Here is a 26738-nt window from a genome sequence, read left to right as displayed (position 1 = left end):
GGGATGGGAAGGAGCAGGGTGGAATCGGGGGTCCTGGTGTGAGTTGAGCGCGTCCCCATCTCGCGGGTTGGCCCCGCCCCTTCCCCTCGCCCCGCCCCTTTCCTCTCGCCCCGCCCATTTCCCCGCCCCTTCCCCGCCCTATTCTCGCGAGATCCGCGAGCCCGGAAGTGGCGGCAGCGCGGGCCGCACGTGTGGCGGCGCCGGGCCGGGCCCGCTCGGGTCGCGCCGTGTCCCCGTCAGTGTCACCGTCCCTGTCACCGTCCCTGTCACCGCCGCCATGGGCCGGGCGCGCCGCCGGCACAACTGGAAGGCGCGGCTGCCGCAGGGCCCCGCGCCGCCGCCCGCCGCTGAGCCGCTGGAGCTGCCGCTGGAGCTGGGAGGTGCGGCGGGACCCGGCGCGGCTCTTCCCGCGGGTTCAGTATCGAGAATACATCGGGCTGAAACGGGCGGCAGAGCTGCTGTCGTGTCTTGCTATATATTTATTACGTTTTTATTGGAAGCAGTGTTGTTATTGTTAAAATCCCCAGGGAGGCGGTGGATCGGCCGTCCCTGGATGTGGCACTCGGTGCTGTTGGTCACAGGCTGGACTCGGTGATCTCAGAGCTCTTTAACATCAGAACTGATCCCCTCGTTCTGTGATCTCTGCATTTACAGCTCTGTTAGAGCAGGGACCGCCTCCGGCGAGTTCAGGAGCTCACTCCTGACACTCAGCGCTTCCATTATTTATTAAAGCAACTATTAACATATTTCTTACGTTAAATATTCGCTTTTTTCAAATGTTACTTTTTTTTTTTAAAAAAAACTTTTCTATCATTCTGTTTTTTTATTATTCGGAATTTAGTAGTGCGGTTTTTTAGTATTAAAATCCACTGGCAGGAGGCTGGGGAGTCACCCCAGGCCACACCGTGTCCTGACCCTGGGGAATTGAGTAAAAAGGCAAAAATTGCATAATGCTGTTACATAAATCATGGAAAATCGCCCTCAGGGCTATAGAAAGCTCAGGGTTATTGAATCCCCAGTGTCGAGGTCTTTTGCCCTTGCTGATGTTGCAGGATTTTTTCTTTTGGGCTGGGTATGAGGGTTGTGTTTGTTCAAAACAGCTAAATCTGGCCTGGTGCTCGATAAGCCTGCTAAGCAGTGTGCTGAAAATAATCCACCTGGCACGGGTGAATAATCAAACCCTTGCCTTCAGATGGAGCAACGCTGAAGGGAATTGATGAAAGCAATGCCCTGGTGCTGCCAGCAAGAAAAGCAAAGAAGAAAAAAGCCTCGTGTGTTGTGCAACAGCAGAAGAAGAAACCCCTGAGCAAGAAGCAGAAGAAAAACCTGCAGAAAGTTCTGGAGCAGAAGGAAAAGAAAAAACAGGTATGTTTGCTGCTTGTGGCAACAGCAGCTTTGTGCTCTTCTCTTGAAACGCTGGTTTGGTCTTGGTGGTGTGGAGAGAAGGTGGGTGATGGTGAGGGCTGTGAGCTCTCAGGTGTGAATTCTCAGGGTGATGTTACAGCAGCATCATCCAGCCCCTTTGCTGGGCACTGTGGCCAGGATGCACCACCCACAGCTGCAGCTCCAGTGGGGAAAGGGGTTCCCTGCCCTCTCAGTGGATCTAGTGGTGCAGAACACAAGTGGTTTCTGGCTCCAGGTTCCTGTTCTGACCAGGTATTACAGGTGTTGTGAAGTAAATCACTGGCAGTCAGTGAGTTATTGCATTTTAAAGCACTCTGAAGCAGGAGCTGTGGCCTGCAAACCTCCATGGACCCCTAACACTTCTGTCAGTGCTTCTGAAACGCTTACTGTGTGTTTTCAGTATGGAAATAAGAGCTTTTCTGTCTTGGTAAAACCTTTCCAGGTGAAATTCCTGGTCCTGTTAATGTCTGAAGAATGGCTTTCACAAAGAAATCTGGTTTTGGAGGGGGTTTAAAACTGGCTGCCTGACCTGCCAGTGCCATGTCCCACCTGAGGGATTTGAGGGGATGCTCCCATTGCTCCAGGCCTCATTCCAGTGGTTTAGTTCATGTCTATTTTCTTTGCTGCTGTTTTTAGGGTGCAGCTGAGCTGCTCATTGCAGTGATGTCAAGTCCCCATTTCTATTTTTGCTCTGGTACAGTGCTGAAACCTTCACCAGGGAGGGCTGACCCTGGAGCAGCAGGAAGGTTTTACATCTGGATTTGCCAGAGCACACCTTGGAATGCTCTTAGGTCAAATCTTGAAATAAAATGATTTCCTGGTTCAAACAAGCCCTGATTTTGGTGGTTTTTTTGTTTTTTTCCAGAGAGCTGAGTTGCTGAGCAAGCTGAACGAGGTGCAGGCTTCTGAGGCAGAAATGAAACTCCTGTTCACAACTTCCAAACTGGGGGTTGGGGAGCGCATCTATCAGGCTAAAAGGTAAAGGGATTTTGGGGTGGAATCTTGCATTTCATCCCTGTATTTGAGCAGCAACATTCTGAGCTTTCCCTTGATTTTTTTTTTTCTTCTTGGTGCAAACAGATTCTTCACAATGGACGGAGTTTAATAATTTCCTGGTTTTATTTGATAATGTGATAGTTATTTTCTTTTATGAGAGGATTTAGTTAAAAGAACGTGGTCTCTCATACAAGGTGAGGTGGGTGACACAATCTGCAGGCTTTTGGCAGTTATGCTAAACTACAAAATTGGTGGATAAATATTTACTTGTTTTCTTGTACTGGAGGACATCTGCTGATGTTGACCAGAGTTGGTAGATTTATCAAGAGATGGATTTATCAGGAGCTGCATTTATAGATTAAACTATAAAGATGCCTTCAGAAGAAATTAATAAACTTCGGGACAGAAAATGCTTAGGTACAAATCCATCAATTGGGTCAGCCAAAGCTTTACCTGGCAGAGTTGTGAAAACCTCCAGGAGTGGAGATCCTGGTTTTTGGGGAATCTTGTCTGGTTTGAGGCCCAAACCACAGCTGACATGGAGATATTTTGTTTCCAGGGTGACACAGGAGCCGAGGGCTGATGTCCCTGAAAAGATCAGGAGCATCAGCGGTGCCAACAAGAGAAGGCACAGCTCAGGCTCAGAATCAGAGCCTGAGGAAGAGCCCAGCAGCTCTGAGGAGGAGGAAGAGCAGAAACAAGACCCTGAGAAGTCCTCAGGCAGTGCTGTGGGTGCTGCTGAGAAGGCAGAGGCAGGAGTGGGGAAGGCAGGGGCTGAGCAGCCTCCAGCTGGTCCCAGAGCCCCAGTTCCCCAGGCAGCCGCCAGCAGGGCACCCTGCAAACCTGCAGTGTTCATCCCTGTGGACAGGACTCCTGAGATTCAGGTGAGGCTCTGCACAGTGGGGCTGGAGAGGGAGGTGTGTTCCAGCAGCTGGCTGCTCTCAGGAGCCTTGTTCTGGCAGCTGCTGCAGTCTGAGCTCCAAATGTGCTCCAGCAGCAGCAAAACTCTGTTTGTTTTAGGGTGGAAACATTTATCTTTAGTTTTACTTACAGAATCTATTAACAGTCCTTTATTGTCCTTGGCTGGAAAATCTTCTGGAGTCCCTTTCAGCTCTCCATTGTTTTGTGTCTAATGCTGGATGGTTTTGTCCCATCTGTTGTAGGGAGAGCATCGTGTAGGAACAGGAAAAGCTCTGCACGGCTCTGAGCAGACCAGACAGCTGTGAAATGAGTTTTCCCTTGAAGTGCTGTATTAAGAAACTCAAGGGACTCTGAAGTTTCACAAGTTGAAGTGCAGGGCTTGCCCTCTGCTCTCTGAGAAGCTGCTCTGGTGGCTCTGGCTCTCAGACATGTTTGTGGTGTATTAACTCTTTAGAGCTTTCTGAGTCACGGGCTTGCAGAATTCCTGTCTGTGGGTTTTATGCCCTGAGGAAGGTAACAGTTTTCAATCCCGAGGAAAACAAAAAAGGAGTGAGAAACGAGGCACCTAAAATCTGTGTTTTACACTGTTCAGGAAGCAAGACTAAAGCTCCCAATCCTTGCTGAAGAGCAAGTGGTCATGGAGGCCATTAACGAGAACCCCATCGTGATCATATGTGGAGAGACGGGAAGTGGCAAAACCACCCAAGTGCCTCAGTTCCTCTATGAAGCTGGATATGCCAGGTAGGAATTGGGTTTTATGCAGCAGATGGAATTGCAGAGACAACATTTTGGGAGAAGTTCAGCTGTAATCCATTCATCTTCAGACCAGTACAGATATAACAGAAGGGAATCCCAAAGCTTCCTGTCTGTGGTTTTATTTCAGCTATAACTTAAAAGTGTGGCTGTGAGACTAATGCCACTTAATCCAGAGCCATTAGTGAGAAATCCTGTTGTCCCTTTTTTGGGCTGCTCCTCAGTTTAATTGGAACAAGCCATCCTTTTCTTTTCCTCCCCCTGTTAGTTCCAGTGGCACCATCGGGATCACGGAGCCTCGGCGTGTGGCTGCTGTGTCCATGTCCCAGAGAGTGGCCAAGGAGATGAACCTGTCACCCAGGTGAGCTTGAAAAACACCTTGAGGTCTTGCTGGAAAGTGGCACTGAGATGCTCTGTGTGATTGGTCAGAAAAGCCTTTTTTCTGACCCAGAGATGGGGCTCCTGAGAGGTATTTTAAAGGATTTTATTCCATTCTCATTCTCATGTGAAGGGTGAGACAGTGCAGATGTTACAATTCACACCATCACAATCAGAAGCCAAAATATTTCCTGATTACAATAAGTGGTTTTTGGCCTACCAGTTTTTGCCACACAATGCTGCTAATGCTTCTGAATGAATCATCTAAAATTACCCCACATGGGTCTTGCTACAATACATCTTTCATAGTTCTGTTTTTCCAAAATATCTGGTTTATTTGCAAAGTCCTCATTTGAAACTTGTTTCCAGTTCCATTTCCCTGTCCCATCCCGTGGCCTTTCTCAGTCAGCACACTTTATCTCAGAGTTCCTCACAGATCCAGACTGTGTGAGCCTTCTGCCAGGCTTTGGGAATTCCCTCCATTTCCCACTGTGAGTGACATGGACTTTCTCATTCTCCCTGTTTTTCCCTGTGCCCTGGTGTTTCCCCACAGGGAGGTTTCCTATCAGATCCGATACGAAGGGAATGTCACAGATGAAACACAGATCAAGTTCATGACGGATGGTGTGCTGCTCAAAGAGATTCAGAAGGTGAGTTGCTCTCCTCAGTGTTATAAAAAGGGAAATTTTTTGTATAGCTTGGGAAGAGAGGCCAGTGTGGATTTGTTGCCAGTTTTTCACATCAGAATCCCTTTCAGCACCAGGGATTTGTTTCACCTCTACCCTTGATATTCCTGCCCAAGTCCCTAAATGTTAGTTTGTGGTGCTATTATTAATTGCTAATATAATGTAGTATAGAATAATGTAGTGTGGTATAATGTAGTATAATATAATGTAGTATAGGATAATGTAATATAATGTATAGTATAATGTAGTGTAATATAAAATGTATATATAAAATATAATGTAATGTGTATAAAAATATAAAGTGTGTATATAATATAAATAATATGAAGTATGTATAAAATAATATATATTATAAAATGAGAGCAAGAAGAGACTTGGGAAGCAGGCTGCTTTGTGCAGGATGAGTGCCTTCAACTGTGTGAGAAATCCAGCTGTGGATGGGGATCAGTGCTTGTGTAGCTGTGGGGATGTCCTGGCTCAGACATCCTTGGCTGAGGCCTCCTGTGGTGAAATCCATCTCTGTCCTCAGGACTTTCTGCTTTCCAAGTACAAGGTGATCATCATTGACGAGGCCCACGAGAGGAGCATGTACACAGATATCCTGATCGGCCTCTTGTCTCGCATCGTGCCCCTCCGACACAAGGTGAGAGGGGCTGGCACACATGGGGAGCCTCTGTGAGGGGGGATTCCCTCTTGTTGGAACCCTGCAGGCTGAAAATTTCAGCCTTTTTTGTGCTAGAAGGTGCTGACCCTCGAGCAAGCACCAGGTTTGACTAGAACAGGCTCCTGAAACTGAGTGATGGCACTGGGTGGGTGTGTGTGGTTTGAGTAGAATTTGTGATCTCACAGGGTGAAAAATTTTATATTTAAGGTTTTAGTATATAGTAATACATATGGGGCGAGATGGAGGATTTTGGGTGTTGGCCAAGCCCTTCTTCCACCTTCTTCTTGGTTTTGGATGGGTTTTTTTTATTTGGGTGAAAAAGGTCTGCATTGCCTTGGGTGGTCATTATTGGGTCAGAAATATAAATTATATAGGTGTCACCTCGTTATTAGGTGATTAGTGCTTAAATAACCTCTGAAAGAGTCAGAGGCAACCATTTTACCTCTATTTTCTGCCTTGCTAGTCAGAGCTCCCAGCTCGTGAGACTGTGATACAGATAAGAATTAATAACCACTGAGTCTGAACACAAAACTGTGATACCCATGTATTAATCCCTGCTCTAACACGAAGACAAAAAGAAGATAACCTCACACCTGTGATGTGAAATTCCCTGGAAATCTGGCAGAAACACTCAGTTTAGTTTAACACATTTGTGAATGTTGAAGAAGCACAGAGCCTACAAGGGGGAGAGGGTACACATCAGTTCCAGGAGCTCTGGTAAAATCCAGTTCTTTTGAGACTTGCACTTCTTTTTCAATGTGTAGCTAGTTGAATACCAGCAGCCTGGGAGAAATCAAGGTGTTTGTTGTTGCAGTGGCTGAGGCTGCCAGCAGCAGCCTCAGGGGAGGAGGTGTTTGGGGCACAGGGTGACAGATTTGTGTCCCTGCAGAAGGGGCTGCCCCTGAAGCTGATCATCATGTCGGCGACTCTGCGAGTGGAGGATTTCACTGACAACACCAGGCTGTTCCCTGTTAAACCTCCTGTCATTCAGGTACTGTTCCCCTCCCTGGGAGCTGAAATGAAACCTTTGTAAACCTTAAATAAAACCTTTAAAACCTGGGAGCCCTTATAAAACCAGTTACAAAACAGGCAGCACTCTAATTTAATTTCCAGCTGGTTCTGAAATCTTTCAGATACTGGTTTAAAACCAGGCATTTTGTTTAGGCTATTGTTTCTGCTGGGACTTGGTGTTTTTCTTTCCACTTTTATCAGAAAACCGCCCTGGCAGAATCTGATTATCTTTAGAAACTCTTAAGTCTTAAGGAGATCTAGAAAGCGTCAGTCTGAGTTGATGATGTGAAAGGGGTTTGGTTTTTACATGATTTTATGGTGTTCAGAGCAAACAACACCAGTAATTTCTGTGGGCTTGGTGTTTTGTAGGGTACCAAACCCCAAGAGGTGAACAGAAATCCAGAGTGAGCTTTTCTTTCTCATGAACACTGTGATGATTGTGTGGAGTTCTGACAGCAAACTCGCCCTTAATTGCTATTTCCTCTCCAGGTAGATGCAAGGCAGTTCCCTGTAACTGTTCATTTCAACAAGAAAACCCCCCTGGATGATTACAGTGGGGAGTGCTTCAGGAAGGTGTGTAAAATCCATCGGATGCTGCCTGCAGGTAAGAGAACTTCACTGCTGAGAACCTCTCAAATTCCTCATACTGAACATGTCTAAAGTTTTTGTGGGGTTGTCCCCTTCCCCTTCCCTTTTTTTTTCCTCTTGCAGGTGGGATTTTGGTGTTTCTAACAGGCCAGGCAGAAGTTCACTCTCTCTGCAGAAGATTAAGGAAAGCATTCCCATACCAAAAACACAGCACTGCAGGTAATGCTATGGAAAGTGTTAAACTACAAATTTATCCCGCTGAGAAGTGGGATGAAGTTGCTTTGCACTTCAAAATGTGAACTTTTGTTTCAAAACCACAAAAAACAAGATTTGGGGAAAGGGCTCGTTGTGGATGACTGTCATAAATGATGTTAAAGTTTGTGCTGGTGGGAGTTTGGGAAAAGGTCCCTTCCAGTTCCCCTCTGCCTTCAGTGTGATCCTTTGTTTCTTCCACACTGTGCATCCCCAGAAAGGTGGGAGTGGGACCAGACTCCTCCCAGCACCTTTTCCAGGAGCAAAAGCATGCTCAGCTCACAGCTGTTCCACTGGCTGGTTTTGTAGGAGGAGAGGATGACAAAGAAGACTCCATGGAAGAAATCAGGAAATTTAAGAAGTCGAGGAAGCAGAGGAAAGTTCTGGTAATGTGTGATGGGTAAAGAACTCTTCCAAGAGACAGAAGGTGCCTCCCTGCAAGCAGCACTTCTGTGGAGCTCTGCCTCTCACTGGCTTTTCCAGACTTGCCTGAAGCCTTGTAGCCCCCACGTGTCCCCTCAGCAGTTCCAGCAGTGCTGCTCACACTCAGCAGAGTGCTGAAACTCTGGATGTCATGGCCAGGAGATTGGTTTAGATTGAGTACTGACCACTAAAACTGGAATGGAAGGAGCTCCAGACTTGCTGGCACCAGGGCTGCTCCTCATCTCTTCATTTCTTACCCAAAATTTGGTGTATCTGTTACCGAGGCTGGTGTCTGCCTCGTGCTGATGCACTTTGTTAGCAGGAGATGCTGATGTTCCAGATACCCTGATGGTTCAGGGGATACACTGATCCTTCTGCCACCTTCTGGTCAACACACCTTTGGAGTCAGTGCTCAGCTTTGCCTTCAAAGCAATGCAAAGTGCTGCTTGTGTCCCCCTCTTAATGTGTTTTCACCTTTCTTTCTCAGACACTCCCCAAAATCGATCTGAACAGTTACTCTGTGGTACCAGTGGATGAAGGAGATGAAGACAGAGACATTGACAGTGATGAGGATGCTGCAGGCTCTGATCTCGACCTGGATATAGGAGATGGAGACTCGGAAGAAGGTTTGCACACATGAAAGAAACAATCACCTGTGACATGAGTGACATGAGTTGATTGTCCTGTGCTGAGCTGTTGTGGCACCAGAGCAGCCCCAGTGTCCTGGGGAAGCTGTTCAGGTTTTCCAGCTCCAGTACCAATTACTTTGCTGGTTTTAATGAGGTGGTGTTTGTGCAGATCTTGTTGGGACTGAGCCTGGAAGTTGGACTGAACTTTGTTTCCCCACAGATGAGAAGTCTGATTCATCCCTGCCCCTGTATGTGCTCCCACTCTATTCCCTGCTGGCTCCAGAGAAACAGGCAAAGGTAAAGGATTTGTTGTCACAATGAGCAGAAGATCTTACAGATCTGTGTGATCATTGTCTGAAACCACAAGTGAGCTAAAATCCCCATCTGGGACTGGCTGTCAGCCTGAATTGCCCAGCTGGGATGGGGTTAGGGCAGGCCTGGCTTGGGCTGTGGTGTCCCTCATGTGCCACCTCACCAGGGTGGGAGAGGTGACCATCCACAGCCCTGCAGGATCTCTAAATCCATCCAGCACATTGAGGTGCTGCTGCCAGCAGACAGCTTCAGAAGATTCCTGTGTTCCCCCTGTCTCTGGGGGCAGCAGCAGTGTCTGAACACAGCTCAGGGCTGGTGTGGGCTCCACCTGGAGCCCCCGTGGTCATTTCTGAGCCTTAACCAAGCTGGACAAAGAGCTGGGGACACAGAGAGAGGTCTCTGCTCTGACTCCTGGGCTCCCCTTGCAGTGCCATATGCACTGCTATTCCTTTGCAGCCCATTCAAGATGACTGCCTGCCCCCTTTGTCCCCTGCTGCCCGCTTTGTCCCCTGCCGCCCCCTTTCCCTTTCTTCCCCATCCCCTTTCCCTATCTTCCCCTTTCCCTTTTCCCCTGCCCCCTTTCTTCCCCCTTTCTTCCCCCTTTCTTCCCCCTTTCTTCCCCCTTTCTTCCCCCTTTCTTCCCCCTTTCTTCCCCCTTTCTTCCCCCTTTCTTCCCCCTTTCTTCCCCTTTCTTCCCCCTTTCTTCCCCCTTTCTTCCCCCTTTCTTCCCCCTTTCTTCCCCCTTTCTTCCCCCTTTCTTCCCCCTTTCTTCCCCCTTTCTTCCCCCTTTCTTCCCCCTTTCTTCCCCCTTTCTTCCCCCTTTCTTCCCCCTTTCTTCCCCCTTTCTTCCCCCTTTCTTCCCCCTTTCTTCCCCCTTTCTTCCCCCTTTCTTCCCCCTTTCTTCCCCCTTTCTTCCCCCTTTCTTCCCCCTTTCTTCCCCCTTTCTTCCCCCTTTCTTCCCCCTTTCTTCCCCCTTTCTTCCCCCTTTCTTCCCCCTTTCTTCCCCTTTCTTCCCCTTCCTCTTCCCCCTTTCTTCCCCCTTTCTTCCCCCTTTCTTCCCCCTTTCTTCCCCCTTTCTTCCCCTTTCTTCCCCTTCCTTCCCCGCCCCATCCCTGTCCCCATCCCTGTCCCCATCCCTGTCCCCATCCCTGTCCCCATCCCTGTCCCCATCCCCGTCCCCATCCCTGTCCCCATCCCTGTCCCCAGTGCCTCTCACCCTCCTGTCCCCTGCAGGTGTTCAGGGCTCCTCCTCCCGGCACCAGGCTCTGCGTGGTGGCCACCAACGTGGCCGAGACATCCCTGACCATCCCGGGCATCAAGTACGTGGTGGACTGCGGGAAGGTGAAGAGACGTTTCTACGACAGGATCACGGGGGTCTCGTCCTTCAGGGTCACCTGGATCTCTCAGGCCTCGGCTGAGCAGCGGGCGGGACGGGCCGGCCGCACCGAGCCCGGCCACTGCTACAGGTCAGCCCTGCTGGGGAGAGCACTCAGGGACACCATGGCAATGGCATGGCTTAGCAAAAGGTCCCGAAAACATGAAACCCATAATCGGAATAGAAATGAAAGCTGACTGTGAGTTGTAGGATACTGAGTCTTAGTTACTACAGAACCTGAAAACAATGGTCTGGCTGAAGGAGAATCCCTTTGGATTGAACAATCCCTTTCTGCTGGCTGAGGGATCCAAAGGTCGATGTAGCAAAACAGAAGATTAAAGATTAGTTTTTAGAGTTTAAAATATAACACAGTGTGGTGATGTAGTAGTTCTTACAGGCTGTATGTAGATTCTATAGGATTTTGTGTCTTGTGTTGGTTGGTCACTGAAAATTAGAATATTCATCACAAAAGGAGATTTAATGGATTGTAACAAGGACCTCACTCTCTTACATGTTACCCCTTACCTCTTCCTTCTTAACTCTGTTACCTCTTCCTTCTTAACTCTCTTACCTCTTCCTCCTCTCCTTCCCGCTGCTCTTAGCTCGCTCTCCCCCTTCCCCTTCCCCCTGCTCTTGCTCTCTCCTGCTCTCTCCCCCTGCCCTTTGCTCTCTCTCCCTTCTCTCTCAGCTCTCCCCCTGCTGTTCTCTCTCCCTCTCTCTTTGGGACTCCCCTCCAGCCCAGGCTGGGGGCTGAAGGCAGGATCCTTTTACCTGTGACCCCTGCAATAAACCCACATGTTCTGGAATATCCAGGTTGGCAGAATTCCTTGTCCCAGCCGTCCACGGATTCACCTACACAGCCCTGCTGCACTCACCACTGTCCAGGGATGGCAAGGCTGCCTCAGTGATCAGGATTCCTGTTTTACTCCATTGTTTTTTTTTCTAAATGCTAATATGCTATTTCAGTATAATAATTACTAGTTTCCACGGCAGTAGTTGGGTTAAAAGGTTGTACAAACAGTTTGGGCATTTAATGACGGTGTTGTGGCTGTTAGGGACACAAAGGAGCTGCACTCACTCAGGTTGAGAGGTGAGCAGAGAAAGGAGAACAGTTTATTATGATTTGGGGTTTAAATAGGATTTGATTAAGGATTGGGAGATGAGAGGAACACCTCTCTGAGCCCAGTGGTCAATTCAGCAGTTCATCACAGAGAGAAATACAAAAACAATCGACTTTGTTTGTGCTAAATGCCTGAGAAACTCCATTTTAAGAATGTAAACATCAGAAGGTTAAAGAATCGGGGTGATGGGGCTTGATTGAATCTCTCCTCTTCCCCTAAGCAGATTTAATCCCATCTTCTGTAATCTCAGAGCTCTGTTTGTTCCTGCCATGGCATCCTGGTTATCAAACCAGCTGAAATCTCTTTTCTTTCATGGCTGGATGAGATTTCACCATGGCCAGATGGATTTAACTCTGAGCTGAGTTAATTTGTTGTGAATAAGGCAAATGCCCCAACCTGTAAATAACGATACAATTTAATGATATGATTTTAATGAAATGCTATCCACAGCTGCCTTTTTTTTTTTTTGATCCCTTGCTAATTTTTCCTGTGTATCTTTTGAGTTAAGATTTCTTTTGAGAATCTAAATAACACTTGTGGTCCACTAGGTTATACTCTTCAGCAGTTTTCATGGACTTTGAGAAATTTTCTGCTCCAGAAATAACAAAGCGACCAGTAGAGGACTTGATTCTGCAGATGAAGGCATTAAATATAGAAAAGGTGAGTTGGAAAGGGCTTTGTACTACAGCTCCCATTCAAGTGGTTGTCCTTAGGAGCCAGAAACCAGCAGAAATGTATTTTATTGTCATTGCTTGAAGCTGTGCCTTATGGTAGAAATTAAAACCCTGAGAGTCCATTTGGATTCTGCACATTGCAGAAGCTGCTCTGAATTCCACTAGGCCTTAACAGAGATGTTTGTTCAAGGAATAAATGATTGCTTATATTCTTAGAGGTTAAAAAAAAAAAACAACCCTGTCTGAACAGGGTGTGTGTTTTGGAGATACAGGAGCACTTTCAGAAAGCACAACACTTAAATTTAGCCCCTCAAGCAGCCTGCCCTGGGCGGTGCCTGCAGTCACTGGCAGCTCAGGGTGATTCTGGTATTCCTGTTTCCTCATGGTTTTGTTCTGGGCATTTCCTGCCATTATGTGTCCTTTCCTTTCACTCCTGGCAAACATCCCAGATGTTTTCCTTCGGTACAGGGAACCAGAGGGGAGGATTCCCCTCCCTCCCAGAGCTCTCCTTGCTCTGCTCAGACTCTTCCCCAGTGGGGGCCGTGTCAGTGATGGACTGAGGGTTTTTTTTTTTCTCTTGTTTTTAGGTCATCAACTTCCCCTTCCCAACTCCCCCTCCCACGGAAGCCCTGGCAGCAGCTGAGGAGTTGCTGATAGCCCTGGGTGCCTTAAAGGAGCCCCCCACGACAGGAAGGTAATGCCTGTGCTCCCCCTCTGATGTCCTGCTGAGCCTGTGGGCTCTGCTCTGCCTCCTCTTCCTCCTCTTCCTCCTCAGCCCTCACGTCCCTGGGCATAGAAAATGGCATCAGCTCAGTCTCTGGGTGATCTCTGCTTATTTCACTGGCCCTGCGTGTGTTTGGGCAGGGAAATTGTGTTGGGAAGGGAAAATCTTTCCCCCAGCCTTTGGCACCAGCACATAACAAAACCTGAGAAAAACACCTCAAATCAGTCGGGCTGCCAGAACCAGGAGCACAAACGTGTTCTAATTCCAAGTTCCTTCATTCCATGAGCTCTCTTTCTCCTCCCCCAGGCTGAAGGAGCAGCTGGCAGCAAAGCTGAGCTGCCCCATCAGTCCCCTGGGCAGAGTGATGGCCACTTTCCCTGTGGCCCCTCGCTATGCCAAGATGTTGGCACTGAGCAGGCAGCACGACTGCCTGCCCTACACCATCACCATCGTGTCTGCCATGACTGTCAGGGAGCTCTTCGAGGAGCTGGACAGGTGAGTGGCTGAGCCTGGTGTGTCCCTGTCACAGCTGTGTCCCTGTGCCTGTACAGCCCAGCACTCACAGATGCTGTTCTGTGCTTCTCCCAGGCCAGCAGTGAGTGAGGAGGAGGCAGCCCAGCTGAAGGGGAAGAGAGCCAGGTTTTTACAGATGCAGAAGGTCTGGGCTGGGCAGGGGCCCATGCAGAAGCTGGGGGACCTCATGGTGATGTTAGGTACAGAGCCTGATCTCCCTGTGCCATTCCCTTCATCCCGTTGTCCTCCTGTCACCCTCAGCCTGGCACAGCCACAGGCTCCCCTGTGCTGGAGGACTGCAGGAAAACACTCCAGCAGTGTTTCCCAGGCTGCTCCCGGGGCAGCCTGCACTCCCCCAGCGCCCAGAGCAAACTGCAATGCACACATTGCCTGGCACAGCGCTGGGTTTAAGCAGGAGAGCTGCTGAGCTGCTGTCTGTGCACTCCCAGGAGCAGTGGGCGCCTGTGAATACGCCGGGTGCTCCCGAAAGTTCTGCGAGGAGAACGGGCTCCGGAACAAAGCCATGCTGGAGATCCGGCGCCTCAGGGGACAGCTGACCACAGCAGGTGACTGGGGCTGGGGAGGAATTGCTCTCTGTGTCCTCTTTGGTGGGCATGGCACGTCCACTGAGCTGATTTTCCCTCCTGGTGAATCTCCTGTGACCTCGTTTTGCCCGCAGTGAACTCGGTGTGCACCGATGCCGGGCTCTACGTTGACCCCAAGATGAAACCCCCGACAGAAGCTCAAGTGACCTACTTGAGGCAGATCGTGCTGGCAGGGCTGGGGGATCACCTTGCCCGAAGGGTTCAGGCAGAGGAGCTGCTGGATGACAAGTGGAAAAATGCCTACAAGGTGAACAGCTTGGCTGGGCTCAGTTCCTCCTCCCCTGCGTGGCAAAAAGATGCTCCTGTGCCAAGCCCAGGGTTTGTGGCTGGGTGCAGCACTGAGGATGCCTGTGCTGGCTTCCTGCAGCTCCTCTCTGTGGAATTTAAGTGTTGCCATTTCCTGCTGCTCACGTAGGGAATGTTATAAAAGAGCTAAGAAGTACCATTAGTTCATTTTTTAAAGAGAACTTGGTGTCTCCAGAGAAGGTGAAGCAGAAAATGATGGGGTTGTTAAAAACCTCCATCACTTAAAGCTGAAAGCTGACAAATGCACATCTGAGGGAGACTGAAATGAGATGCAGTGAAGAAATTGATTTGTCAGTAACTGCTCTTAACTCTGCTTCCATCTTTGTGCCTCCTGACAGACTGCACTCCTGGAGGACCCAGTGTTCATCCACCCCAGCTCAGTCCTCTTCAGAGAGCTCCCAGAGTTTGTGGTGTATCAAGAAATTGTTGAGACTACGAAGCTGTACATGAAAGGTGAGTGCTGTGGGCCAGTTTGTGCTGCAGCCCTGGTGAGGAGCTCAAAATGCCTTGGCAGAGAGTTTCCCCTCTGTGCTGAGTGCTCTCCTCACTGAACGCTTGTGACTCCTGGGATTTGGATCTTTAAGGCTTCCCAGCTCTGGATCAGGAGATAAATTGGCCTTTTTTTTAATTTATCTGGCAGAATTGGCTGGAGCAAAGCTCAGCTTTTGAAATGTCTGCTTTGCCCCAGCCCTGCCAGCCACAGCTGCCTGCTGCTGATCTCTGAACAGATTTTTTACAACAGAAAAAGTTTGACTTGAAAAAAATCTGTGGAGATGAGACCTTGACCATGCCCTGTACCCATGGGGCTGTAAACCTCGCCTTCAGTTGTGTTTTCCTTCCTCAGGTGTGTCTGCAGTGGAACCCGAGTGGATCCCTGTCCTGCTGCCACCCTACTGCCACTTTGGGAAGCCTCTGGAAAACCCTCCTCCCTCCTACTGCCCCGACACAGGCCGAGTTCTCTGTCACAGACCCAGTGTCTTCTGTAAGTGTCACTCAGGGCTTCTGTCTGCTCTGCAGCTCCTGTGATGCTGCTGTAACAAGGTCAAGCTCTGCTTGGGCTGTCCAAGGAGCTCAGCAGTGGTTGGAGCACCTCCATGGGGTTTGCAGCATTTAAATTTTGGCACTTCCCGTTGATACGGGCACTTTGTGGAGCTCGTTGGGAGGGCTGGGTGGGGCTGGCAGTGTCCTCCTCGCTTCTCTTGGCACCTGTGTTGTGTCACCTCCCTGGAAATGTGCCCTCCTGAAGGAGCAGGGAGGAGACCTTGGCTGCTCTTTGTTTCCAGACCGTGTGGGCTGGCAGCTCCCTGCTGTGGAGGTGGATTACCCCGCAGGAATCGAGCGCTACAAACACTTTGCCAGGTTCCTGCTGGAAGGAAAGGTGAGTGTGTTCCACCTGCATCGTTTCCCTGAGGTTATCAATGAGTTTTTAGCCCAATATTTGGAGGAGATGAGCTTTATGGCTTCATTTATTTGTGTTCTTCCCGTTCCTTGTCTCTTGCTGGTGGATGGAAGAGTTCGTTGTGGTTGATGAGGTGGGGAAGGTATGTTTAAAACACAAAAAAAAAAAAGCATGAAAAATCAATATTTCAGTGAAAGACACCCCCAAATTTAAGTCCTGTTTTTTCAAATTAAAAAAAGATAATATCCCATGTCTTTGTCCACTCTGAGACAGAAGAATTGTCCAGCAAGTCAGGACAAGACTTAGGGACACGTGGAGAGGAGGAAGATGGTGATGGAGAATACAACATGGAAATTTGTAGTAGCACAAGTTCATCGATGCTTGTTACCGTGTAACAATTAATTTACCTTATTCATTAGGTAATTGCTGTAACAAATCTTGCAGGTCATTAAGAAGCTGAGTTCCTACAGCCGCTGCCTCCTGTCCAGCCCCCTCATAATGCTGAAAACATGGTCCAAGTAAGTTGTTAAAAACAAACTTCAGGTCGCTGTCTCCACCAGACACTTTTCACCTTCCTTCTACATTAAAAAAACATCCAGTGGTGAGAAGGGTGTTGGAGGTGGTGATCTTGGCTGTAGCTGCAGGAAAATGAATTTTGAGGAGAGTTGGTGGTGGTGAGGACAGTGCAGGACATTCAGCCTGCTGGTCACTGCTGGTCACTCCTGGCCACTGTGGCCACTGCTGGGCTCTGCTCCTCACCCCTGTGAGGAGTGACAGGGGAGCACTGCTGCCCTCCCTGCTCTGCTCTGGAATTTGGCTGCTCACTCTGCCTTTATTTCTTTTCTAAAACATCTTTCCAGCAACCACAGGGGTGTTGTTTTTTTTTTTTTTTTTTTTTTTTTAATGGCATTTTTAGGCCTGTGGCCCTCCAAAAGGCTGTAGCTTGTCACTCCCTTTCTTCTCCCCTCATTTAATAAATTCTCATTTACCAAAATGAACTTTCTCAGAGTCTGCTCTGACTTTTTCCTGGAGTTGACAAGCACAGGGATTTGGGAGGGCTTTGTTAAAGATGACAGATGTTATCTGAGGGTCCTACAGTGACCAAGTGTTTTCCTGTTTTAGTCAGCCCAGAGCTCAGCCTGGCCCCTGGGGACTCCTTTTTGCTTTCCCTTGAGCTCTGCAGCTGCAGAGGAGACACAAGAGCAACCTGCTGCTGCTTTGAACCACAAGAAGTTGTGGTGGGGGGAAGAAACTGCTTGAAGTGAATTTTCCTCTGCCACTGGCACATTTCTGTATGCCAAGGTTGTGTGTTTGTGCATCTCTATTTAGCCTTTTCAAAAGATGTAGAGGTCCTAAATGCTGAATACTCTAGCTCTGCTAAACTGGGCTAATAAACACTGTTTTATTGCACTGTTTTATTTATTGCATTGTTTTATTTCATTGATTCAGGCTTCAGCCCAGGACAGAAGCCCTCCTGCAGGCTCTGGTTCAAGAAAATTGTGATAATCGTGATGCTTTGCTGGCTGCATGGAAGAAAAATCCTAAATGTAAGTGTTCTGCTTGCCTAATTATCAATCATATCAAGTGCAGTACCTTGAGCACTATTGAATTGTAATTTCAAAAATCGACTATTTCACTTCTTAAGCGCCACATATTTCCCATTTTCTTACCAGAAGCAGTAATTCCTTATGTTTGGTTCTTGTGAAAAATGACAGAAAGCACTTCAGAAAGCAACAGTTATTTGTATTCTAAGATTTTTTTCTGTAGTTGTAACCACAGTTAAAATGTATTAGGCTATGGTGGTACTGTCTGTGAACATATTGAATTTTTTTTTCCTGGTAAAATGAATTTTGTTCAATATTGGGTGGCAGATCCTAAAATTCCTTCCCAGAAGCAGCAGCCAAGTGCTGCAGTGGTGGCCCACAGAAATCCCTGTGCATGGAATCATCCCAGCTCCAGCCCCACCCCTGCAGTGGGACGCTGCTGCTGGCTCCCAGTGGGGCTGAGCCCACAGGGGAGGATTTTTCCAGGCAAACTCTAACTGTGATCCTGTTCCCTTGCAGATCTGCTCACAGCCTATTGCCAGTGGGTCCCCGAGGCCATGCACCAGCAGCTGGCCCTGGAGTGGCCACCAGTGGCCCTGTGACTGTTGCTGCTGATGGACTCCTTTTCTCCAGGATGTTTTGAGAATTTTCCAAGGGTTTCCTTGGAAACCTGAACCAGATGGATTCCCCAGCTGTAGCAATACCTTTTTATAAGCAAACCAGGTGTTGTTCTGTTTTCCCCACAAGTCCTGCCACCTGTTTGGCTGGTATCTCATAATATTAATGATAATGATATGTATTAATATTTCATAATATTAATGATAATGGATAATTTTATCCATTGTATTTTACGGATTTATTTTTTTTTACCTGAAGTTTCTCTTTGGACTATATTAGTCATATGAACTGTAATAAATATGTAAAATTCTCGGTGTGGATGGGAGAACTGTTTGCTGTGTGGAATGCTGCAATGAGCAGACTATCAGAGCTGTGCAGGCACATCCTCACGGGTGTCAGCACACCCAGCTGCAGCCAGAACCTGCACAAAAATGAGGAAACTTGTGGGTTGGGATGGGAATGGTTTAATTAGTGAAGGGAAAAGGCTTGAGTTCACCTTCCCCTGCTCCTTCTGCATCCTAGTAAACCCAGTGCTCACACCGTGCTAATGGACTGCTGCAGGACAAAGCCTGCACAGGGCCCCTCCTGTCCCTGTGTTCTGGAGGAAACTGGTGCAGCCCAAGTGGCTGGATGTGTGTCCATAATTCCCACTGCTCCCTCCACTTCAGGGCTTCCACTCCCTCGCTTCAGGGCTGAGGCCAGGACACGAGGGAACATGAAAAATATCCAAAGCGGAGGAACAGCCCCTGTAGGTTTGGAGGCTGCAGGAAAGGCTGATAACTGTGTGTTATCAATCCAACACTGCAGCACGGCGGGGTTTGGGATGGCCCCAGGCAGCAGGGTGCTGGGGGATCTTGGCACGGCTCCTATCTTTAGCAGGAATTGCAGCACAAATCTGCAAAGTCTGCTGAGGGGAAGGAATTAAAAACCAGCAGGCAGTTATCGAGTGTACTGGGAAATGTATCCTCTCGAAAATGCGGCAGGAAAACGCCAAAACCACCGGCTTTGGGGCGAGAAAAAAAAAGTGGAGATGCCGGGGATTGAACCCGGGGCCTCATACATGCAAAGCATGCGCTCTACCACTGAGCTACATCCCCTTGTGATGGGAAGGGTTGTGGAAGTCTTTAAAGCCATAGTAAAAGCGCAGGCCGGGCCTGGCGGTGACACCGCGGTGACAGTGCGGTCACCTCGTGTCCCCTCGGCCCGCACAGCCCCGCGCTGGGCCCGGCGGCGGGAGCGGGATACTGCAGCTCCACCTCAGCGGGACCGCACCTTCATAGAGCAAGGCGGAGTACCACTGAGTGTGACCGTCCTCGTTAGTATAGTGGTAAGTATCCCCGCCTGTCACGCGGGAGACCGGGGTTCGATTCCCCGACGGGGAGGTGCTCTATATTTTGTCGCCGGGTGCCATTTTTTGTGGTTGGCCCCGCGCTGGGTCTGTCCGTGACGCTGCCGTGGAACCCCCGCCGGAGGGGCGGGACAAAGCCGGCAGAGCCGCTTTTTGTGCCGGGACAGGGGAACGTGCGGAACCCCCCGCCTCTGCTGGTAGCTGCGGGGTTCCCTGGGATGCTGGGAGCGGGAATGGCTGCGGGAAGGTGGCAACCCCCGGGCGGCACAGAACGGAACCAGTCGGGACGGCGGCAGCGGCCGGGCGGCGGCGCGCAGGGGGCGCGGGGCGGGGTCGTAGTCACGGCCAGTGAGGGCGCTGTCGCCCGCCGAAATAGCTCAGTTGGGAGAGCGTTAGACTGAAGATCTAAAGGTCCCTGGTTCGATCCCGGGTTTCGGCAAAAGCTTTTTTTGGGTTGTGCTTTTTTTTTTTTTTTCCTATTCTTCATCTCTCTTACTTTTCGTTTTTCCTTTACTATCAAGACGGCTCCTTTTGCCGCCGGGTGCGGGCTGCCGGCCTTGCGCCGGGCGGCTGAGCCGGTGTTAAGGCAGGCGCTCCCGTGTGTGGCACTTTAGTGCCGGGAAGCGCTTCCCGGAGGCGGTGCCGATGGAGCGGGTCATGGGGCCGCGCTCGGGAATGACCTCTCCCGTGGGGAGGCGCCTCTCAGCCGTCCTCGTTAGTATAGTGGTGAGTATCCCCGCCTGTCACGCGGGAGACCGGGGTTCGATTCCCCGACGGGGAGGTTGTTAATGCTTTTATTTTCCTTGCTCATTTCTTTTTTTTTTACCTTCCGCAAGGATTTCTCTGATTTCCGCTGGAGCATTCCGTTTTCTGTGTGCGATCCAGCGCGTTCCTGTCTCCCTGAGGATCGCACGGGGCTCTGTGCCCAGGAGCGCCCGCAGCCCGCTCGGTGCGACCCCGGGCCCAGCGCGGACCTGGGCGGCGGGCAGGAGGCGGAATGCGGGCAGGGGGATGTAGCTCAGCGGTAGAGCGCATGCTTTGCATGTATGAGGTCCCGGGTTCAATCCCCGGCATCTCCACGCGGGTGTACTGCTCTTTTTTTTCCCCCGCTTTTCGGTGATGTTTTTATCCAGTTGAAGTCACCGAGTCCATTTAAGCAGCAGCAAAGTGACCGCTCGGCCGAAATGGGCCCCATAGTGGCAATTCCAAGCGGCATAAAGTGGATTTTTATTTTTCCGTTTGGTTCTCCTCAGGCCTGTGCGAACACACACGGCTTCTGTGTCCCACTGGGTGTCCCATCCGTGCACCAAGGGACACAGGAGGCTCAAAAAGAAGGACAAAGCCCAAAATGCAGGGGGACAGAGGCGACTCATCCCACCCTGGCAGTGCTCTCTCCACGTTGCCAGAGCCAAAGGGGAAGGGGAGAAGCCAGGACACCACGGCTGGCTGCTCTCCCTGCCCCTGCCCGCTGCCCTCCGCTGTCCTGCTCGGCCCCTCGGCAGCCTGAGCAGAGAAACAACCGCCCTGCTTTCATCTCCTGGGGAAGAGAGATGGGGAACTCTGTGACTGGGGAAACTGCGGGGCTGGGAGGGCTGAGAGCCACGGCACACAAGCTGAGAGGTTTGGTCCAGAGAGCCCAAAACCCACGCAGAGCCGGAGACAGCTTTGATCTCCACAGCTCGGTGGCAGCTGTTCTGTCTCACTGCCCCGTTACCAACAGCAGCAGGGAGATGACCGCTGACAAATGCAAAGTGACATTTCCTGCCACAGTGGCTGAAAAGGCTTCCTTGTGCTGCTTATTTACTCGTCTTACTTCCAGTTGTTATTTTGAGCCAATGTTTGGCTGCAGCGCTGCGAAGTGTGAAGATCGCTGTTGGAGATTTCTCCCTGGCAGCTGTACTCCTGGAATGTGCCCTGCGTGTGAATGTAAGAGAGGGTTTGTAGTAACAGGCATGAAGTAACAGACTTTTTGTCACAAAATACTTCCCCACGTGCCTTTTCGATGGTTTTCTGCCCAGTCCTAAGTGCTTATCTTGTAACTAAAAGTACAAGCTTAATATTCTTATTCTCTTTCTGCTGAGGAAAGACCTAAACCTGGAAGGCTCCTCCAGTTTTGGGTGTTTATACACTCCCAGTGCATACAGTGTCAGCCACTGAGCACTGAGATGCACCCAAAAGACTTCTGCGGCATTTTTTTCCCATCTAAATAACACAAATTTCTGAGATCATTATCACTACAGTTGTGGTGAGTGTTAATACAAACACAAAACAGCAGAGGGTACAGAGCTTCCCAGAGCATTCCCCTCCTGTACCAGCTCCATTTGTCAGGCACACAGAGGCACTTTTCCTCAAACCACAAAGCTGCTGCTGGAGCTCTGCTCCTTTCCTGCTGCTGAGCCGCTCTTGGTGTTATCAGTGTCCCTTCCAGCGTCCTCGGGTGCTGCCAAATGAAGGATTTTGTAGGCAGATCTGGCTGAAGGGCACTGCCTGCGTCCTGCAGACAAAGCTCCGCTCTGTTCCCGGCTGCTGCCTGGAATGGCCGTGCAGTTCGGGGAGCACAGGTTTATCACAAGGTGCTCTTTGAGAGCAGAATAACAAATAGGCATTATTATAATAATTATTATTATTTCTAATTTTACCCGGATTTTAATGAGTTGTAAGTTCCACTACAGCTCAGATGCATACTCCACTTTATGTGTACACATACACACACACTGATTATCTCTCAGGCACACCATCTGCAGGAGTTGATCTCTTCATCCATCAGGCCTTTCTTTGTCCCTCACAGCCCCTCTCCAGGCTCCATCCCAAGCAGGAGCCCTCTTTCCTGGGGTGGTCCCCAACCAGCGTGGCTGTGCCCAGGTGGGTGACACAGAGAACCCTGCCCCACCACATGCGGAGGCCTCTCACAGAGATAATCCTCGAGGGACGCCTCAGGGTAAAGTAACGAACTCCTTCCCTCAGGAACCCCCTCACGGTGTGGCCGTGCGCAGAACCGACCCTCGCTCTGCCACGGGAGTGGAAGCCAAGGAGGTGTTTTTCAAGCAGAGACACAACTGCAAGGTTTAAACCCCTGAACACAATGAAAGGCTCCGACAGAAGCTTTTACATGCGGCTGCGTCTCCAAGCCGGGGTCACTGTGACGGCCCCGCTCCGGCGGCTCCGGGCCGGGTTTTACCGGCGCTCCGGACGCGGCGCTCGCCGTCCCGCGCGCGGGGGTCGCAGTGCAGCCCCGCGAGGCGCCAATCCCTCCGCGCCGCCCGGCCCCCCGCCCCTCTCACCCACGCACGGGAGCGGAGGCGCGCGGCGCGAGGAAAATAGTGCGCGGCGGAGTGATCCGGCCGCGGGGGCGGGGCGCCGGGGGGCCATATAAGCACCGAGCGGGGGGATGCGTGGCGCAGTTGGCGCTGGGTGAGGTTTGTGGTGTCCGGTCAGCCGAGCAGCGCCGCGGTGAGAGCTCGGCGGGGAGCGGGCCTCGACACGGGCTGGGCGTCTGCGCGGAAGGGAGGGCTGTGTGCGCTGAGGAGCTGCGGCTGGGGGCGATGGCAGACAGTGATGGCGGGGGGAGGGCCGGGACGTTGCCTTCGCCTTTAACGGCAGCACCGCGAGCCGCTGGCGGGGAAGGGCCGGGGCGAGCGGCCACCGGCAAAATGGCGGCGGCGCAGGCGCAGCGGCGCTTCAAGATGGCGGCGGGCGCGCGCCTCGGGCGGGAAGGGGAAGCGCGTGGAGGCCCCGCCCCTCCGGGGCTGGGGGCGTGGCGTATTCTGTGACGTCACGGACGCTCACAGGCCTGGGTGCGGGAAAAAGGGAACAGTCACTAAAGCACGGCGGGTTTTCCCTCTTCCAGGCAAAAATGCAGATCTTCGTGAAGACCCTGACGGGCAAGACCATCACCCTTGAGGTGGAGCCCAGCGACACCATTGAGAATGTCAAGGCCAAGATCCAGGACAAGGAAGGCATCCCTCCTGACCAGCAGAGGCTGATTTTCGCCGGCAAGCAGCTGGAAGACGGTCGTACCCTGTCTGACTACAACATCCAGAAAGAATCCACTCTGCACTTGGTGCTGCGCCTGCGAGGTGGAATGCAGATCTTTGTCAAGACCCTCACGGGCAAGACCATCACCCTTGAGGTCGAGCCTAGTGACACCATTGAGAATGTCAAGGCCAAGATCCAGGACAAGGAAGGCATCCCTCCTGATCAGCAGAGGCTGATCTTTGCTGGCAAACAGCTGGAAGATGGCCGTACCCTCTCTGACTACAACATCCAGAAGGAATCCACCCTGCATCTCGTGCTGCGCCTCAGAGGTGGGATGCAGATCTTTGTCAAGACCCTGACTGGCAAGACTATCACTCTGGAAGTCGAGCCCAGTGACACCATTGAGAATGTCAAGGCCAAGATCCAGGACAAGGAGGGCATCCCTCCCGACCAGCAGAGGCTGATCTTTGCTGGCAAACAGCTGGAAGATGGCCGTACCCTGTCTGACTATAACATCCAGAAGGAGTCAACTCTGCACCTTGTCTTGCGCCTGCGGGGTGGTAACTGAGCCAGCAGGTTGTTGCTTCCAAATAAAAGGTTCCCTGCACTTGTTCATTCCAATAAAGCTGTTGCATCCATAAAAAGTTTGTGTCCCAAGTTACGTGGCACAGCCATTCCTGACGTTGCCAGACCCTGGCTCTCGAATAAACAATAATTATGTCGTTTCCACAGACAGAGGAGTTGCAAAACTGCCTTATGCAAGGCTTGCACATGCCTGGTGATTGTAGCTAATCCCTCAGCCGTGGTTTCCCCGGGGTTGTATAAGTGTTCTGATACCTGGCTGCAGCTCAGTGCCCGCCTGCAGATGTTGTGCAGCTGTGGGCCTTGTGTAAGCAGGGAAAGCTGTAGATGCTTCGGGCTCGGAAGGCTTTGAAACAGCTCCTGGTTGCTCAGCAACTGCCCTTATTGTGGGGCTGGCAGCAGAAGGGTGATCCTGCAGCTCTGTCACAGGCTGGGGTTACAGGATGTCACTGCTGCTCCTGCAGCCCGTGGGCTGGGAAATGTAGATCTCATCAGTTATGGGGCGGACTTGTTTTTTTGTCAAGCTTAATGGCATTAAGCAAGCAGCAATTTCGGATGTACTTACTGGAAATCTGAATGTGCTTCATTCCAGCTGTGCCCCAAGTGGAAATGCTGCTGAGCTGAGCTGTCCCAGAGCAGTCCGTGTGTGCTGTAAAATCCCTGGCAGAAGGGGAGTTCCCTCTGAAGTATTTGTGGTGGAGGTTGCAGCAGGAGCTGATGAGTTAACCGTGGGTGTGTGGGGAGGGAAAAGGGAGAGTAAAACAAATGCCCTTTCCAGGAGTGGCGAGATGGCCTCGCCTGTGGGAGGGGACACAGTGGGAGCTCAATAATGGTCTCAGCTGGTGACTGGCCTCAGGGGGAGCAGAGGGGATCTTACAGTGCCTGGGTGGGGTCACAGGGTGTGCCCCAGTAACACCTTTAGTAGTGTGGCACCTGAGGAGCAAGTCTGGAGCGCCAGCATCTCTGCTGGGGGAAGCATTTGAGTGCTAAGGAGCTAAATCCCGTGTGGGTGGGACTGGTGCTGTGCCATCCTGGACATCCTGGCCTCTCCCACTGCAGTGCCCCAGGCTCTGCCCACGCTGCCCTGGCTCCCCCAGCTGAACCCCGACAAGTGCAAGGAACAGTTGGCCACTGTGTGGGCTCCCTGTCCTCTGGGGATGTCAGAATTCACAAACTGAACATCTCAGCAGAGCTCCTTAAACACAGCTGTCCCTGCTCAGCCCAGGGCACGGTGTCAGGAATGCAGGGACAATAACTGCAAGCGCTTCTGATTTAAAGATCATGTCAAAAACCTCCACAAATCACTGCAGAGCTGTGCTCTAAGTAATCCTTTTCTTTTTAATATCTCAATTTAAAAAACCCTTTACAATGCATATTTTAAAAAACCACGATGCTGGACAGATGTGTAAATGCCCTGGAGCAGGCTGCAGCCAGGCAGAGCAGGAGACCTGCAGGAGAAACCTGTGCTGGGGTCTCATCTCCCTTCTCACAAAGGGAATGGCATGAAAGTTGTGTCAGGAGCATTAGGAGGGGTGTCAGGAAAAAGTTCTTTGCCCCGAGGGTGGGAAGTGGTCACAGCACCAAGCCTGCCACAGTTCAAGGTGAGTTTGGACGACACTCTCAGGCACATGGTGGGGTTTTGGAGCTGTTCCCTGCAGGTTTTTGACTTGATCCTAGCGGGTCCCTTTCCAGCCCAGGACATTCCATGGTTTTGTGACCTCTGCAGGTCACTTTGCTGGGTTTGAGGAACCTCAGGGCTCACAGTGGCAGCACCCGTGAGCAGATACCACAGCTGGGGTGGGATCAACCACAGAACAGCAAAATTTGATGAGAACAGCAAAGCGTGGCAGAAACTTGAAGGTTGTTAGGACATCTTTTGTTCTAACCATGGCAGAACATCCTGTTCCCGGGGATCTTCTCACGGCTTTGTTCCGCAGAGCCTCAGGGAATCTCCTGGATTTTACTGGGGTTTACTGGGATTTGAAGAAAAATTCCTTTCACAGCGGTTTTTTGTTTAAAAAAAGTTTTAAAAAGTAGAAGAGAACACAGCTTTGCGCTGTTCTGAAGGCGTTGCTGCTGGGAGAGGGGGCCCATCCCACAGCAGAAACCGGCCAGGATTAATTGATAATTAAACAGAGTTAATTGGTCATTAAACACAGGCAACTATCAGGGTAAAAGGTGTAGAAGGAAAAAATAAAACTCACAATTAAGTGTAAAGATACAAATGCAGATGTTCCCCAGAGGTGGGGCCATGGCAAGAGGCAGGTCCTGTGCTGTGCTGGGCCTGGTGGCAGCCATGAGATTGTCTCCTCTCTTTGTGCAGGTGGAAGCATTCCAACCTCCAGATGTGTTAGCTCAGCTGGGACAGTGGGATGTTGCACGTGATTGATTTAAAGCAGGCTGTCACAAACTGGAGCCTTTTATTTCCTGCTGCCTTCTAGATGCTTCTGGGGATGAGTCAACAATCAACAAGGTTTTTCTTCAGGGCCACTTTCAGATGCACAGGACAGACAGAAGACCCAGTTCCTTGGAAAAGCAGAGTTGGGTTGAATGAAAAAATGGGCAGGTTAATGGGTGATGGATGTTTACTCCTCAGGCAAGACGTATACAAATATATACATACACACATGAATACAAACACCTTTATGTGGTTTTTGTGTATGTTTTCTTTTCTAGCATGTCATGACAGAACAAGGAATGGCTTCAAACTGGAAAAAAATAGGTTTAGATTAGGTATTAGGGGGGGGAAATTTTACTGTGAGGATGGTGAGGAATAGGAACAGGTCCCCAGAGAAGCTGTTGCTGCCCCTGGATCCCTGGAATTGTCCAAGGCCAGGCTGGCCACTGGGGCTTGGAGCAACCCGGGATAGTGGAACGTTTCCCTGCCCATGGAAGGGGGTGGAACGAGATGATCTTTGAGGTGCCCTCCAACGCAAA

General features: G+C 50.5%; 2 protein-coding genes and 5 non-coding genes across 7 annotated transcripts; 6 read left to right on the top strand and 1 right to left on the bottom strand.

Annotated features, from left to right (window-relative positions):
• Window positions 1-175: 175 nt before the first annotated feature.
• DHX37 (DEAH-box helicase 37) lies at window positions 176-18224 on the top strand. The gene is made up of 27 exons (XM_066331744.1): window positions 176-380; window positions 1193-1365; window positions 2270-2382; window positions 2960-3284; window positions 3914-4062; window positions 4343-4435; window positions 5006-5102; window positions 5668-5781; window positions 6692-6793; window positions 7303-7417; window positions 7525-7620; window positions 7963-8039; window positions 8564-8702; window positions 8926-9002; window positions 10251-10483; window positions 12062-12173; window positions 12775-12881; window positions 13218-13406; window positions 13500-13624; window positions 13874-13990; window positions 14104-14276; window positions 14674-14788; window positions 15180-15317; window positions 15619-15713; window positions 16179-16252; window positions 17184-17281; window positions 17798-18224. Exons 1-27 carry the CDS (start codon window positions 278-280, stop codon window positions 17878-17880), a joined length of 3432 nt encoding a protein of 1143 aa, XP_066187841.1. The 5' UTR covers window positions 176-277; the 3' UTR covers window positions 17881-18224.
• Window positions 18225-18921: 697 nt separating this feature from the next.
• On the bottom strand, window positions 18922-18993 carry TRNAA-UGC (transfer RNA alanine (anticodon UGC)). The gene has a single exon. It is a non-coding gene; the product is annotated as a tRNA-Ala (tRNA).
• Window positions 18994-19206: 213 nt separating this feature from the next.
• On the top strand, window positions 19207-19278 carry TRNAD-GUC (transfer RNA aspartic acid (anticodon GUC)). Its single transcript has one exon. It is a non-coding gene; the product is annotated as a tRNA-Asp (tRNA).
• Window positions 19279-19610: 332 nt separating this feature from the next.
• Window positions 19611-19683, top strand: TRNAF-GAA (transfer RNA phenylalanine (anticodon GAA)). Its single transcript has one exon. It is a non-coding gene; the product is annotated as a tRNA-Phe (tRNA).
• Window positions 19684-19953: 270 nt separating this feature from the next.
• Window positions 19954-20025, top strand: TRNAD-GUC (transfer RNA aspartic acid (anticodon GUC)). The gene has a single exon. It is a non-coding gene; the product is annotated as a tRNA-Asp (tRNA).
• A 226-nt stretch (window positions 20026-20251) lies between these two features.
• Window positions 20252-20323, top strand: TRNAA-UGC (transfer RNA alanine (anticodon UGC)). Its single transcript has one exon. It is a non-coding gene; the product is annotated as a tRNA-Ala (tRNA).
• Window positions 20324-22524: 2201 nt separating this feature from the next.
• On the top strand, window positions 22525-23863 carry UBB (ubiquitin B). Its single transcript, XM_066331767.1, has 2 exons — window positions 22525-22694; window positions 23092-23863. The coding sequence occupies exon 2, from the start codon at window positions 23098-23100 to the stop codon at window positions 23785-23787; it is 690 nt and encodes a 229-aa protein (XP_066187864.1). The 5' UTR covers window positions 22525-22694; window positions 23092-23097; the 3' UTR covers window positions 23788-23863.
• Window positions 23864-26738: the final 2875 nt, after the last annotated feature.

Source organism: Sylvia atricapilla, chromosome 17 (assembly GCF_009819655.1).
Source record: "Sylvia atricapilla isolate bSylAtr1 chromosome 17, bSylAtr1.pri, whole genome shotgun sequence".
NCBI classification, from domain to species: Eukaryota; Metazoa; Chordata; class Aves; order Passeriformes; family Sylviidae; genus Sylvia; species Sylvia atricapilla.
This window is presented reverse-complemented; position numbering and strand designations above follow the sequence as displayed.